The 16,888-nt window shown below is 41.7% G+C and overlaps 1 protein-coding gene across 3 annotated transcripts; it reads left to right on the top strand.

The window, feature by feature from the left end:
* Positions 1–653: 653 nt before the first annotated feature.
* LOC116621533 (melatonin receptor type 1B-B-like) lies at positions 654–13,360 on the top strand. 3 transcript variants are annotated; one of them, XM_048733133.1, is made up of 3 exons: positions 654–1,026; positions 3,252–3,478; positions 11,676–13,360. In XM_048733133.1, the coding sequence occupies exon 3, from the start codon at positions 11,687–11,689 to the stop codon at positions 12,659–12,661; it is 975 nt and encodes a 324-aa protein (XP_048589090.1). In that variant the 5' UTR covers positions 654–1,026; positions 3,252–3,478; positions 11,676–11,686; the 3' UTR covers positions 12,662–13,360. The 3 variants fall into 3 exon arrangements, with proteins under 3 accessions (XP_048589090.1, XP_048589091.1, XP_048589092.1); XM_048733134.1 differs by lacking the exons at positions 654–1,026; positions 3,252–3,478 and adding an exon at positions 5,784–5,940; XM_048733135.1 differs by lacking the exons at positions 654–1,026; positions 3,252–3,478 and adding an exon at positions 6,001–7,412.
* Positions 13,361–16,888: the final 3,528 nt, after the last annotated feature.

Genomic DNA, 16,888 nt, shown 5'->3' with positions numbered 1-16,888 from the left:
CAGGGGGAGAGGGCGCCATTTTAGAATAGTGCATTGGGGAAGTGGGGCTAAAGAGACTTCAATTTTTTTATTGGTTATTATTAATAATATCAGGGGCGTAGCCAGGGGGTGGCCTAGGCCCCCCCCCCCCCTTTTAGCAGCCAAAAATATAATACAGCAAATGTATGAGACATTATTTAAAATACTGGAGAAAAACCCTGGCCTATTTGGCCCCCTCCTGTTAAAAATTCTGGCTACGCCGCTGAATATTGTTGTTGTTATTATTGTTATGATTATTTTATTTATAAAATGATATTTTCAGCTATCTTTATGAGCAGTTCACAGCGCAGCATATAGTGGGAAAAGAAAACAATAGATTTAAATTTATTTCATGAGCTGGCGAAAGAGGCCTTTGAACCAATATTGTTTGAGCCGGGTATCTTGTACCCTTGGTACCAGAGGCTCGAGCTTCACTCCGACAATACGAACCGCAAAGGCGCATAGTAAACGACCGAAGCTCGAGACTCTGGTACCCAGGGAAGGTATCTCGGGTTTTGGGGACGAGAAGATTACATTTGGTCCTCTTAGCTTTGGTAGCTCCAGGTTTACGCATGCGCCAATATAGAATCCGCTAATGGTTTTTCGATTACAAAGAGTGATAGTTGTAATGGGTCTACTAATTTCCTGCACTCATCATGAATATTTGATAACGATAATGTATTTTTTTAATATTTCAGCTTTATTGTATTTGTACACCGACTGGAAATAGACTGACAAGTAGAGCGATAGGTGTTTATTAATTGACTGGGTACGTGTGGTTCTTCAGCACACAGACAGATAAGTCGCGAGTCTTAATTTTAAACAGAAGGGCGAAATTCGTGGCAAGAACAGCCAGAGAATCTTTCCACAATATCTGAAGAGAGCGGAATTCGCGGTGAGCTCACAGTCCCTTAGCACCATTCTCAATGAGCGACAGTTTTTTTCTAAAGAAAACATCGGGAGAAAAAGATTATACTTCGCGCAAGCTGCGAATCTCCCTAAGTCCAGGTAGGTGTTAAACTAAAGGCTTTTCAAAACATGAACACACGATATATAAGAAATTAATAGTCTGGTATCATCTCGGTGTATTTTTCGTAGAAATGTCGCCATTTTTAATGTGTAAGTATTAGCTTTCCTTTGGCAAAACAAAACTACGGTGATTACGATACGTATTAGCAAGAGACTTTATCAAATAGTACAAAAAGCGTTGATTAAAAGAAAAGGTGATTAAAGAATCGATGACTCCCACCTCTGTCTGTTAATAAAAAAAAATGTTCTTGATTTTCTGGGTAACGCCTAAAAAAATCTCTTAAACTGGTCATAAATACTATGCCCTTAAAGTAAAAAGCATACTTAATCGTGGAGATAAGAAAATATAGGGTGAATTATAAGCTTAGTCGTTTAGCCAACTAGATACCTATTTTCCGGGCTTCGTCAATTAGCGAATAATAAAAATTGTACTATTATTAGTATTGCAGTAATGGCAAAAACGTAACACTGAGCTGATATTATCCTTAGTCTAAATAAAATATCTGTCTGCCGGTCACGCGTAAATTTCAGTTCTAATAAGGAAGTCTTCAACCCGTTACCGGCTTAGGAAATTGTGGAAGAGAGGATATTTCAGCCATTTCCCTTATCCTGTCAGGTTTTGTCGGAAATGTCTTCTCAAGATCGCATATGGCGAATAATAAGTTGAAGTGTTTTGCTGTACATTTTAGATGTTAAGAGCGCATGTATATTGGTTTCCATGTGATTGCATAAGGAAAGTCTCCCTGCGATTTTGTGAGATCAAATGAAAACGTCTTTGCGATCGTGCGGCCAAATTAGGGGTGCGTGCGATCAAGTGCGATCGTATGGAAAACCAGCCTCTTTGCAAATCGAAATTAAAACTTCGTTTGGCCTTTTGGGCGATTTAGGCTTGAAGGTTGTTAATCAGCCCATGTTTCCTTTGCAATTTGAGTCTACGGTTACTCCAGTTTGATAGATGTTCAAACTTGGCCTTTATTGCCTATTTAAACGAAGCAAAATAAATACAACAAGCAGGGGATAGATAATTGTAGACATGAAAGGTTTCTTTGTATACAAAAAATACTTTTGGGCATTTAAAAATTAATTGTGTACTTTTGCATATCAGTAATAGAAAATCCCAAGGTTTAACTGTATAGTCTTTATTTTTATCAGAGCACAGAGGACAAGATAAGCGAATAATAGAAATAAGAAATCGGTAATTACCCCTTGATTTAATTCCGGCAATTTGCGTTATCTGAAGTAGCATAAACCGCGTTTGAATATGGGTAAGTATCTTTGGGTTGATCATATCGCCATTAGAGAGCATACAAAACTTGCCGGCGGAAATTACTTGAACAATATTGCTAACAACAAAATTGTTTTATCATGTTAAAGATATAGCATTGTTAACAAATATCAACATCCATTTAGAATCATCCAAAATGCCAATAGCAAAAAAGCAATTGATAAAAAAAACATCCTTCGACGATGGAGATGTTTCTATTCGGAGAATTTTTAACTTCTAGAAAAAAAACACGTCTTTCAACCTGAATCGCAAATTTAATTTCTTGACTGAAATGTTATATTCTTTGTCTCGATTAAAAAAACTGTTTCGTTCAATCACCCACTTATGCAGACTATTAGTTGACAAATATGATCATATTTCCATGCGAGTACAGCTTTACGCATAGTGTTTTTTTCTTATATCAGTCCCTGACAAATTGACAAACTTTTCCACGAAAGCAGCTTTACGTATAAGATTTAGTTTGGCTATTGAGGTCTCTGGCAAAAGTGATAGCCGAGGCTGCATTCAAGAGCAGCAAACGTAAAGAGTTCATCCAGTCCGTATGACTGTCAAACTCTGTTGCACAAAAAAAAAAAAAAGTTGCCCGGGAAATAAACCCATTAAAATGCGGCCTCGTCTGATAAACATCTAGGTTGATAGCTTGATTATCGTCTTCGGAACCGATTATTTGATATCTGAGAAGAAGATTCTTGAGATTTTGCCTCGTTCGCTTTTTTATTATTTTTGAATGAACTCTTAGTATTTCCTGAAGACGTATTATAGTTTACACTACATACTTTTTGCTAGCGTTGTTATTATTTATTATATTAAGGACTATATGTTTCTATATAACACTTGCCGAGGCTGTGCGCGTATCTGCTTAGCACGTGTGGATCTCATTTTAATGAGGTATTAAAGCACCTCTCTGTAAACGTGACAGGTGTTGATATGAGTGATCGCCACGCCCTCGTACGAGCCTCATTACACACTGCCGTTCGAAGGAGGAGGTATTGCGAGTGGAAGTCGTCATCGGGGGATGCATGTGTCAGAGAGATCACTCTCCATGATAATCGCGCGCTGCACGCGAAAGGAAAGCAGTCTTTTTACCTTTTCCTAGCTGCTTACAAACAGAGCGTACTTTGAATAAAGGAAGATCTACGAAAACAGGTATGTATGACGAAAACCTCAACCGATTAAAACACTTTGTAATCTACATTGTATTACACTGTCAGTGGAGAAAACCTTAACTTTTAAATCTCCTATCTTTTACTTTCAACATTTTGGCTCATAAAAAAGAATTAGGAAAAATTCATGACTTCACACAACCTACAATCTCGATATAAAAGGCAAAGGAGAAAAAACTGAACATAACAATAATCGATGAGATTTCTACTAAGAGTTTTCCGGTCCGTAGCCGTTGATATTTTACAGGTTTATGTCCGCAAATTTCACTCTGCGTTTATTTTGTTTGCGTTTCGTTCTGCTATTGACAAAATGATGGCAACAACACCTTGGCTGGGTAAAATAGGACGATGTAATATGCAACTTCGCCGCTTTTAGGAGTAAGGTTGAAATTGCTTTTAAGAAATATTTACCCTCCCAAGAAGGATCTTGAAAGCAATTGGTTATCAACCATAGATTTTATATTCCATAAAAATGGCTTTCTCCCCCATTTGAATTAATGACCAATCTCGTGTACTTTAGTGACATTAAAGATTCGAAATTGTTCATTATTTGCTTTTGCCGAAATTCTACCTCTGTTTAAATAGAATCCAAGGGATTTGTTTGTTGTTTGAAAAGATGACACAATAAGACCATAAGCAAAAAATAACTCAAGATTTACGAGTAAATCTAAATATCATCATTAAAACCGGATGAAATATTTGCTTATTCAAATATAATCTTCCTACCTTTGTTTTTTTTTACCTGCCTGAATCAACGCCCTGAATTATTAGAACAGGAGAAGGTTTTTATTTTTGCTTTTTGACGAAAAAAGCAGGTGTAAATGATATTTAAGCTTGTCGCGTTACTTAATTCAAGATTAAAGCCAATTATAGAAAAATCAACTAGTTTTTAAATGAAAATTCTATACTTGCGGTTCATTTTTGATTGATTGAAACAAAACAACTTGCACCTTTCCAATTCCAATTCCAATTAAACACAGATAAAATTCTAGTGCCCAAGTTATACATGTTCATACACCCATTTTGGTTATATGTGTTATAAGAAAATTTTAAAGTTTGTTATGCAATGTAGTTTTCTAGTATTACCAAGAGAGCATATTTTATGCTCTCTTGGTATTACAAATGTGTTCATTAACTACAGCAGGGGGTCCTTTGGGAACCTAGTATAGCACTGCAATGAATGTTAAAACAGATAAAAAAAAACATTTTTGATAAATTAGTGGTGTTAGACATTCATCATGTTTTCTAATAGTTTCTCATAGTTTACTGCTATTTTAAAATTCTGCGAACTCCTAAATCACTTTCTGTCATCAAAATAAGGGAATTGTGTTTTGGATTGGTCGGCTCCTTGCGGTGGAGTGGCGTGATTGGAGGATTTTGAATGACGGAAGCCAGAATGGGATTTTAGCTGCTGGAAATTGTCGGCCCGAGCTTCGCAGTAATTCATATAGCTATATTTGACGAATAAATGATTATCATTCATAACAAGCTTTTTTTACTATGATGTTATCAAAGATGATTGGTCGGACAGTCCAATATTGTTCAGACTGTATACAAAACGATATAATCCTCTGTTATATCTTAAGCCAAACAGGCAGGGAAAATACGGGTAACTTTTTGGTATATTTCACTATAGTGTGTTCTTCACAGATAATTTTTTTTTTCAATTCCCGTTAAAATACTGAATGACAGCGTGTCATTCAGTATTTGGGAGGGCTTTGTTACATATCTTATATATTGCAATCTCAATCGTCTTTTAATAATGCTTCCTTTATAAAATCTTCTCACCCAATACCATGATTCCAAAACTTGTTTTGGGAATTTCAAACTCTTTATACGGTTTATTCGATTTTCTATTAAAGAAAATCGGATAAACCAATTACTGGGTCCATTTTATTATGTCTCTCCAAAGATGAACGGAGTAAAAAGAGAAATATAACGTTATCAATAACTGCCTAATTATATATCTAATCATATGGTTTTTCGTATGAATAATGGGATAATTTTTCTTTATTTTGAAGTTTTAACGCTGTTGTATTAATCTGTTGGGTGGCCTCAAGCAAAGAACACAAGCGGGAATAATTAAACGCAATGACAACTATTATTAAACATTCGTTCCGGAGTCAAAGCAAACGTATGCTTTCAAAACAAAAAATTCCGCATAACAAAAGAAAAAAAAACTAAAAAAAAAAATACGTCCCAAATACACCAAAACTGCATGTGTTCCCTTCAACGCGAGGTTGAAATATTAACCTCTCTCTATGTCGATCGGCTAAATTGATATGTAAATTGTAGCTAGCAGCCATGTCTGTTGCGTGGTAGCGTGGAAGCAATTTGCTGTTTGATTAAAAAGTGTGAAAAATCTCCTTTAGTCAACCAGTAAAACCCTTTGCTCCGACGTGGCTTAAACTCCGAAAACGTCAAGAGAAATAACTTTTATTTCAGGTAAGCGTTAAACCTTAAAGATTTCGTAAATGTTTACTTTAAATATTTATTAAACCTATTCTAGCTTGGCGCTAAAGCCTAGGTGGTGGCGACAGGTCTAAAAGGTCCTAGAAGGCCAGGGTTCTAAAAGATGGAATTCCTGGCAAGGCGCTTGATTTGAAAGAATCTAGAGGTGGAGAGCCCACTTCCTCAGAGGGTAGCAGGTTCCATATCCTAAAAGATCTAGGGAAAAAAGAATAACTATGCACAAGAATACTGGATTGTACCTGCCTATTATGGTAGGGATCACTTGGTTGATCTTGGATCGGACAGGACACAGGACGGGAATTTAACTTTTACATAAAACTGTTTGCGGATTTTATAGACTAGCGCTAGCGACCTGCGTACTTTGAGGGTAATGTGTTTGATTTGTCCTTGTTTTCACAAGTCCCTCGTTAACCGGACCTAGTTTTTACATATACTCATAGCATACGGATAAAACGTAAATATATATTGCATACGGATAAAACATACATAACACATAATACGGACGTAAAACGTGCATATACGCAGCATACGGGTGAAATTTCATGTACACGGCATGCGGGAAAAACTTGTTGTCCCTTCTTGTGACTTCTTTAGGCATTCGCCATGACATCAAAACGGGCGAGTAAGTACGCAGCTGCTTTGTCTCCTATTATCTTTGTTCTACAAAGGAGTTCTTTTGTCTCTATTCTTCTCGTTCTTTGTGTCGAGGTGCGGATATTGTTCATTTGCCCAATCAAATTGCAGCTTGCAAGAGCTGCGTAGTTACCCAAACGGGCGCAAACATAATCTTGTGGGAAGCCCGTGGAAATAGCTTATGGTAATTGTGATAAACAGCGAACTTAAAAAATCGCTGTGAAACAGTCACAAATCGAATTCATCGCTGATGAATCAGCGGTTTTTGCAAACTTCAGAGTAGCTGACGCAATTCGTGCGTCACACCAGGGAAACCTGTAGATAGAGATGTGACCATGCACTCAGCATGACATCGCGCACACGGGCAGAACCCACTTCTATAACGATCTTCGCCGATACGCGCACCAGCTTCATAAGAATATCCCAGGCAATCACAAAAGATTGTATTAAGAACATAGTGGTTTATAACATATATTTAGATTACTGGAGTCATGAAATACTATGGAAGACGAATACGAAAAAAAATGCGGGCTGACAGAGACTAAATTTAATTCCGATGAAAACCCCAACAAAGACACCGGTATAGGGCTGCCTGCAGCGTGGATTCCGACATTGCGGCTTCACAGAAAATAATTCAACCGCCTAATTACCACAACACACTGCGGTAAAAAAACGGCTACGCACTTAATAATGCGGGAAATTATACTTATCACTAGCTAATCGCTGTAGAACACATTTGAGAGTCAAAGAAAGATATTCTTAGTTAGACCGGCGGATCGTAGCATCTTGGCAAATTACCTGCAGACTTCAAGGTAAAACTTATTCGTCTACAGTAAAGAGCCCTATAGCTTGAACTCGCATAAATTAGGTTTCCACTAGATCATTGAACTTTTTGTTTCCCTCGAGGGTTCGAGTTAATGGAGTTCCATTTTACTTCGTTTACTTTAAACTTACTGCCTTTGGTGAATTTGATATAGTTACATTTTTTTTAACTTTGTGTTCCAGAAAATGATTTCAATGCATGCACAGACTGGCCTTACCCACCCCTACTCCCTAAATAAACACATTAGATACGATCACGATATCAGATGTATGAAGTTGTTATATTATTCAATCCACTAAAAGAAATATTTCCGTTATTCCCTTTGGCAAAAATTAAATTAAAACAAACTCTTTCCTTCCTCACATCACTTTGGAGAGGGATTTCATTGTCACGTATCTTGGGCAGATTTCTCTAATTGCTGGGGGTTGAAACTACTTTTACAGCTTTTTTAATAAACGTTGTCTAAGAGCGCTTTGCCGTACGTGCCCGTACCGCGAGATGGTATGGGTAATATTGTATGTTGTTTTAGAGATTTCAGGGCGTAAATAAGCTACAGTTTTATATATAGTGAAGACCTTCGCTGGTGAGTTATTAGGTACAGTTTCTTGGAGTATCTATCGAAGACACTGCGGCATTTCTTTCTATGTCCCCGCGTACAATAAAACGGTATATGCAAAAATAGGGAACAACGGCGACGAAAACAAATGAGACTTTCGAAGAGCCAGACGTGAAATATACCCTGAAATGGGTATATTTTGCACTAGTGTTGATTCCCATTTGTAATGCGCAAGCACATGCGCAACACAAGTGGGAATCGCTCAAACACGAGCGCAACACAGGTGGGAATCGCTTAAACACGAGCGCAACACAAGTGGGAATAGGTCAAACACGAGCGCAACACAAGTGGGAATCGCTCAAACACGAGCGCAACACAAGTGTGAATCGCTCAAACACGAGCGCAACACATTTGGGAATCGCTCAACCACGAGCGCAACACAAGTGGGAATAGCTCAAACACGAGCGCAACACAAGTGGGAATCGCTCAAACACGAGCGCAACACAAGTGGGAATCACTCAAACACGAGCGCAACACAAGGGGGAATCGCTCAAACACGAGCGCAACACAAGTGGGAATAGGTCAAACACGAGCGCGACACAAGTGTGAATCGCTCAAACACGAGAGCAACACAAGTGGGAATCGCTCAAACACGAGCGCAACACAAGTGGGAATCGCTCAAACACGAGCGCAACACAGGTGGGAATCGCTCAAACACGAGCGCAACACAAGTGGGAATAGCTCAAACACGAGCGCAACACAAGTGGGAATCGCTCAAACACGAGCGCAACACAAGTGAAAATAGCTCAAACACGAGCGCAACACAAGTGGGAATCGCTCAAACACGAGCGCAACACAAGTGGGAATCGCTCAAACACGAGCGCAACACAAGTGGGAATCGCTCAAACACGAGCGCCACACAAGTGGGAAAACTGGATTTTTTTTATTGTTTGAATTTTGGTGATTTTGCCTAAGAGCCCCAAGGCAACCAAACGGATCTGTTCCGCAAAATAGCTGTTCCGCAGCCCTTTCTTTTTGCTGGCTGGGAGGTTGTTAGACTCCTCGGTTGCTGAGAAAAAATCGTACCGAATGGTTCTGCTGGCAAATTTGCAGAGTCGAACTAGTTGTGGTGGGAATATATTTGGGGGTACTGGAGTTGTTGCTTTGAAAAAACATCGTCCCCACCGGTTATACGGGTAATTTTTATGTGCTAAAATTCCTTACCACTGCTGGCTGGGAAAAAAAGGAATGGTTCCTCCTGAAAAAGGAACAGATATTTTTTCCCAACAACTTTTAAAATGGATCTTTTCGGCATCAGAACATATTCAAAAGACATGCCATCTCAATGTGTTTCGGTGGTGGTGGTGGGGGGGGGGGGGGGGGGGCTCGTAGCCCTTGTAGCGCCAACCCTTGCTAAGCCTTCTATCTCGCTCCTTGAAGTTTTGCAGTGGGGTGATGTAGTAAGGTGTTGGATGATTATGTAATAAATTTCATTTCCACTTAAATCCTACCCTGGTGAGAAATAACAAATACAAAATAAGGGCACACACTAAACAATTATTTTTTTCAGCTCGAGTTTAATAACGTTATATGAGCTCAAGACATGTGGCTTATTTCTGCCACACGCTAGTGCAAAAAAAAAGGAGAAACATAATAATATTTCCGATCCATTTCAGATTTGTTTAATGACTGATGACGTTATATTAATGACAGACATTTTTGTAAGAAAAAAGTTATGACAATTCTAGATAAGTAATAGAAATCCTCTTCGTGGTGGTCATCAAATTTTAAGTCAATTTTACATTTTCTGCACAGGTAGTCCCGTTCATCTGAACTGCAATTTCTTTAAAGATATACAAATCTCTCATTTAGAAGCGAAGAAGTACATTCGGCTTTTAAACCTTTCCTTATTTATTATCCACGTTTGGTAAGGGTTTACTCGGAAACCCAAAACTATTCAGATATGCATGAAAAACTCAGCACTAAAAGTCTGCCTTGCGAAAAGTTTTACATTAGAACCTAAATACCAGCTACCTAAGAAATAACATAATTAAACTTATTTATGGAGAGACTTAATTAATCAAAATCGCAGCCAGAAAGTTATAAACCACACTCTGGCCGAAGTTCGGCGCTGTTTCACGGGGCTTACAATAAAACGCGCGCTACCATGAATTGCAGTTTGCTCGCCGACAAACGGGCTTGTTGTCACTTGAGTTTGAGAATACTTTCTTGTCTTTTACACGCGCCTTAGTGGATTCGCAAAGTAGTACATTACAAAAAATAATCTGTATCTCACAAGCTATTATTGGATACTAGTTGTTTGGGGTTTGAGATTATATTCATGTCGGCTCGAGTTGTATTCATGGCGGCTTGTTGTCACTTGAGTTTGAGAATAGTTTCTTTCATTACTACCCTTCGGTAGCCGCACGCTAAGGCGCAAAAAAAACAACAGAACACCATATGTGTGTGACTCGTGCTAGGTGCCTGCGAACTGGTACCGCTACACATTTTATTAGAAATCAAACGTGATATATAAATACAATGCAGAAAATATTCTTAACTTAAAAATTATAATACCTAACATATTACTTAAGTGCAAAGTAATAACACAATTAAAAAATATCAATAATCTTATGAAAATACAACTTCAAAATCACACGCCCGATACGAAAACCCGGAAAAACCCTAAAGGCAAAAAGCCCGGGAACGTATTCTTCGGTCGAATGCGTTGATTATATAGCCTCGAGGATAAAGGCCTTAATCTAATATACCATGAAGTTTGGTTACACAGTGGTACTAGCGTCCAACATGCGAGATGAAATAGTTATCATATCTCTATCGTTATACGATATGTAGTGCTAAAGTAGTTACGTAATCTTACAGAATAAAAAATAGTTGTTATATTTAAACAAGAGATCACGTAATGTGATAACACATACTCAGAACCGTAACGAAAACGCTTTCCAACTGCACGTTGTCACGTTGGAAAGCATTTATTCCTGTTACGCGTGCCTTAGTGGATTTCCAAAACAGTACCCTACAAAAAAATAATCCGTATCTCCCAAGCTTTTATTAGATACTTCTCCGTTTATAGCAGGCAAGCTTTCGCTGCAGTATACTCACTCTAGAACGTAACAACTCCAATTTTGACGATAAAAAGGTGGCTGCGAAACGAACATGCTTGTCGGCGAAACAACCACTGTTGTCGGCAAACTGGTTTGTCGGCGAAACCACCTGATGCTACCGTGGCCACCCAGACAGTTTTGTGAACTGGGCCAATCAGGATGCGAGAAACGTGTTGATTGATATGAGCTTCGCTAGCTTAAAAAGAAGGAAAAGAATGCGAAAGTTCGCATTGTTGCACGCTGGAGTACGCTAACTCGTCGGAGATTTCGTGTCTGTTAAAAGTTATCCTCTTAATTGGCGTAGCACTGTAAAAAAATTGCTTGGCCAACAAGCTAAGTCACGCGTCTGAAAATATATCTTGACTTTTATCAACTAGCATACCCGTACCATTTATTCGTTTAGCGAAATCTCAGTGGAGGTAAGGCAGGCTACTCCCCTTTAACTTCTAATACAGAGAGTTGAAATTATTTTGACATGCAAGGTCAAACAAACAGCTCAAGCCCAAAAGTTTGGACACTATGGGGAGGGGTAATGCATAGATTGCTCTATAACGTTTTCATCTTTATCTAGATTTGTTTGACATGCAAGGCCCTACCAACGGCTCAAGCCCATCATTGGACCCTCTGGGGAGGGGTAAGGCACAGATTGTTCTTGAAGTTAGCCTGGCAGTTCTGATGTGTGTGGTGTCAGCGGTAGGGAACATTCTGGTGCTATGGGTTATCCGCGTGACCAACAGCTTACACACAGTCACAAACATGTTCATTCAGAATCTCGCCTGCATTGATTTGCTCATCACGTTACTTCAAATACCGCTTTGGACAGTGTCGCTGTACTACGGTGAATGGACTATAGGGGATACCCTCTGCAAATCGAGTGCGTTTGTTTTCTACATGCTCTCCAATGCAGCACTGTACAATCTGCTCATGATCGCCCTGAATCGCTACGTCCGAGTCGTCAAATACGATCATTATCAATGCGTGTTTGGATTGAAAAAAGTCCCTTATGCCATGATTGCAGTCACGTGGATTTTACCTCTGGTCACGTGTTCCGGCCCGCTGTACGACTGGGGCGAGTTTCGTTTCTATGCCAACGCGTCGATGTGTACGTTAGAGTGGTCTTCACGCCACTGGCCTTATTATGTGTTCATGCTTGCTCTACAGCCATCTCCGTACATTATAGTGTACTGTTATTTCGAGATCTACACACGCGTGCGGCAAAACCGTATTCAAGTCTGCAGCCGTAAAAATCGCGCAGCTTGCCAAAGCGCTTCTGACGCTGAGAACCAGACTATGATAGTCGCCTTTATGATCATTTGCGTTTTCGTGACATCTTGGCTGCCAGCGGTGATCATCGCGGCGCTGGAAATCGCGGGAGTTAGGACAGACCGCTGGCTTGCAGCACTCTCGTCGTACATGGTGTTTGTATCTACGTGTCTCCATCCTGCCATATATGGACTGCTGAACCCGCCTTTTAGAAAGGCGTTCACACGGCAGTTAAAGCGTCATAGTCTCGATACTGGGGATCCCAAGACTGCGACAGGGATATCTATGGGATGAGGCAGCTTAAGCTTCATAGTAAAGGGACGGGGAAGTCCCCGGTTTTGACAGGGATATCTATGGGATGAGGCAGCTTCATAGTAAGGAGACGGGGAAGCCGCCGATTTTGACAGGGATATCTATGGGATGAGGCAGCTTCATAGTAAAGAGACGGGAAGCCCCCTATTTTGACAGGGATATCTATGGGGGGAATCCTCGAAAGTGACAGGGGCATATCCAATCTTGTTTTGAAAACTGTTCTAGCTCCATCGGACAATTCCTTATCAGTACATTGTATGCCATATTTGTCGCCTTAGAACTGAGTACGTCCATAATTTCCCGTATTACTTGCTAGAGTATGTGTTTACTACGGTTTTACAGGCAGCTAGTTTGGAATCAGCCCAGGCCCTAGCGTTTTTAGAACATCACAGGTTTACCGCGCGATATCTAGCCCCCGAGTACGACAGGGGTATTTAGCCAATATACGGGGGAGCCTTTTAATACGAGAGGTGTATCTAAGGGATAATGTCATAGCCCATGTGACAGGGGTATTTAGCCATTATACGGGGGAGACCACGAGTACGACAGGGGTATTTATGGGTGATGCCACAGAGATAGTCTAAAGGGGGGCCTGGAAACAGGTTGCATAGGTCATAATGGGATTTTTAACATCAGTTTGATATAATAAAAGCCGTCAATGATTTCTCGTTTTATCAGTAACAAGTAACTGACGTCTGCCTTGTGTCTGAAAATAATCACATCCCAAGCCACACCTCCACACCCCAAACTACATCTACACCCCCATGCCAAACCTTCACACCCCAAACTACACCTACATCCCCCATGCCACACATCTACACACCCCATGCAACACCTACACACCCCATGCCCCACCTACACCCCCCAAACTACACCTACACCCCCAAGCCACACCTACACACCCCAGACTACACCTATACACCCCATGCCCCACCTACACCCCCAAACTACACCTGCACCCCCATGCCCCACCTTCACACCCCAAACTTCACCTATACCCCCAAGCCACACCTACACACCCCAGACTACACCTATACACCCCAAGAAACACCCACACACCCCAAGCCACACCTCCAAACCCCCTAACTACACCTACACCCCCCAAGCCACACCTACATCCCCCCATGCCACACCTACACCCCCCAAGCCACACCTACACCCCCCACATATCAAACATATTTCCCAAGGATAGTGTCCTTCGTTTGCATTGCCTTATATGGTCATTGATGCCCATATTTAGTTTTCCCGCTCCCTGATCTCCAGAAAATATGGTGAGAAATGCTGATTCCTGTTAATTTGAGACTCGTGGCAAAAATTTGTAAAAAAAACTGACAGCTTTGTCAACTTTTTATCTCACTAATCTTGAAAAGCTCTTCGACCCAGGCTTCCCAGAGATTGACCGAGCGTGTTTGAAGGTCACCCAAATATTGATATGGACTACACCTACATACCCCAAGCCACACCTACCACCCAAAGCCACACCTACATACCCCAAGCCACACCTACACACCCCATATCACCTACACACCCCAAACTACTCCTATACCCCCGGGTCAGTACGCAGCTCTTACAAGCTGCAATTTGATTGGGCAAATGAACAATATCCGCACCTCGACACAAAGAACGAGAAGAATAGAGACAAAAGAACTCCTTTATAGAGCAAAGATAATAGGAGACAAAGCAGCTGCGTACTTACTCATACCCCAAAGCCACACCTACACACCCCAGACTACACCTAAACACCCCAAGCCACACCTACACACCCCAAGCCACACATTCACACCCCCAAGCTACACCTACACACCCCAAGCAACACCTAAACACCCCAAGCCACACCTACACACCCCGAGCCACACATTCACACCCCAAGCCACACCCACACACCCCAAACTACACCTACACCCCCAGACTACACCTACACACCCCAAGCCACACTTACACACCGCAAGCCACACCTACACACCCCAAGCCACACCCACATACCCCAAACTACACCTACACCTCCCAGACTACACCTACACACCCCAAGCCACACCTACACACCCCGAGCCACACATTCACACCCCAAGCTACACCTACACACCCCAAGCCACACATTCACACCCCCATGCCACACCTACACACCCCAAGCCATACCTACACACTCCAAACTACACCTACATCCCCCCATGCCCCACCTACACACCCCAAGCCACACCTTCACCCCCCAGACTACACCTATACATCCCAAGCCACACCTACACACCCCAAACTACACCTACACACCCCATGCCACACCTACACACCCCAAGCCACACCTACACCCCCCAGACTACACCTACACACCCCAAGCTACACCTTCACCCCCAGACTACACCTACACACCCAAAGCCACACCTATACACCCCATGCCACACCTACACACCCCAAGCCACACCTACACTCCCCCAGACTACATCTACACACCCCAAACTACACCTACACACCCCAAAGTACACCTACACACCGCAAGCCACACCTACACACCCCAAACTACACCTACATCCCCCCATGCAGCACCTACACACCCCAAACTACACCTATACCCCCAAGCCACACCTACAACCCCCCAGACTACACCTACACACCCCAAGCCACACCTACACACCCCAAGCCACACCTACAACCCCCCAGACTACACCTACACACCCCAAACTACACCTACACACCCCAAGCCACACCTACACACCCCAATCCACACCTACACACCCCAAACTACACCTATACCCCCAAGCCACACCTACACACCCCAATCCACACCTTCACCCCCAAACTACACCTACACACCCCATGCCACACCTACACACCCCAATCCACACCTTCACCCCCCAAACTACACCTATACCCCCAAGCCACACCTACACACCCCAATCCACACCTTCACCCCCAAACTACACCTACACACCCCATGCCACACCTACACACCCCATGCCGCACCTACACACCCCAAACTACACCTATACCCCCAAGCCACACCTACACACCCCAAGCCACACCTACACCCCTCAGACTACACCTACACACCCTAAACTGCACCTACACACCCCAAACTACACCTACACACCGCAAGTCACACCTACACACCCCAAACTACACCTACATCCCCCAAGCCACACCTACACACCCCAATCCACACATTCACCCCCCAAACTACACCTACACACTCCATGCCACACCTACACCCCCAAGCCACACCTACACACCCCAAACTGCACCTATACCCCCAAGCCACACCTACACACCCCAAGCCACACCTACACCCCCCAGACTACACCTACACACCCCAAACTGCACCTACACACCCCAAACTACACCTTCACACCGCAAGTCACACCTACACAACCCAGACTACACCTACACACCCCAAGTCACACCTACACACCCCAAGGCACACCTTCAATTGTAAATAGCGTCATCCATTCCTTTTCTCACGATTTCTTCTATATTTATTATTTATTTATTTGTCTTCTATATTTATTATTTACTTATTTTTCTTTATTTATTATTCCTCATTTGATTTCTTTATATATGTCCCCCTTGTCCGCGCCCTATGCGCACGCATGCGTGAGAGAAAGTCTTTCATCCAAAACAGTGAGATGATGTCAAAGAAAGCCAATCACACCACCATTTTACGCTCCCGCTCAACGCCGAGTTACTCAAAGTACAAGAATATATTTTCAATAAAATTTCGTCCAAGTATATCGTCAATAACGTATCAGACTTTATTCGTAGATTATCATTTTAAAGTTTCCCTGCTGTTTTTTTCAATGAAAAACAAAAACAAAGGAGTGATTGATGGACATTCTTTAAGTATAAAATAGCTGTAGCATGTCTTGAAATCTCCCACACTCAATCTCAAGTTATGGCAAATATCTTAACCTAGGTCAAGAACCACTTCTCTGGCCTACTTGTAAAGCGTTCGTTTGTCTTTTGTTTCCCTGGTTCTCATGAATGAGCCGTTTTTAATCAGCTTATATTTTCGTTTTGAGGTCAAGTATCTTAAGTACCTCGTCCGGTCGCCGATAAGAAGACCCGCCTTGCCGTGCTGTTAAATCACGTACCCCTTCATGGCCGCCATATTGGAACGGTTTACACCTAACCTAACAATGACGGTACTCGATGCTGGTTATCTTTGTTGTATAAAACAAAGATTAAAATCGTATTAAGATTTTAAGAACGTTTGAAAGAACG

Source organism: Nematostella vectensis, chromosome 9 (assembly GCF_932526225.1).
Source record: "Nematostella vectensis chromosome 9, jaNemVect1.1, whole genome shotgun sequence".
NCBI classification, from domain to species: Eukaryota; Metazoa; Cnidaria; class Anthozoa; order Actiniaria; family Edwardsiidae; genus Nematostella; species Nematostella vectensis.
Note: the sequence above shows the minus strand (reverse complement) of the source record. Positions and strands in the feature narration are given on the sequence as shown.

What these genes read in the sequence shown, in the direction of transcription:
- LOC116621533 (XM_048733133.1), top strand. Translation starts at nt 11,687, where the DNA reads ATGCAAGGCCCTACCAACGGCTCAAGCCCATCATTGGACCCTCTGGGG.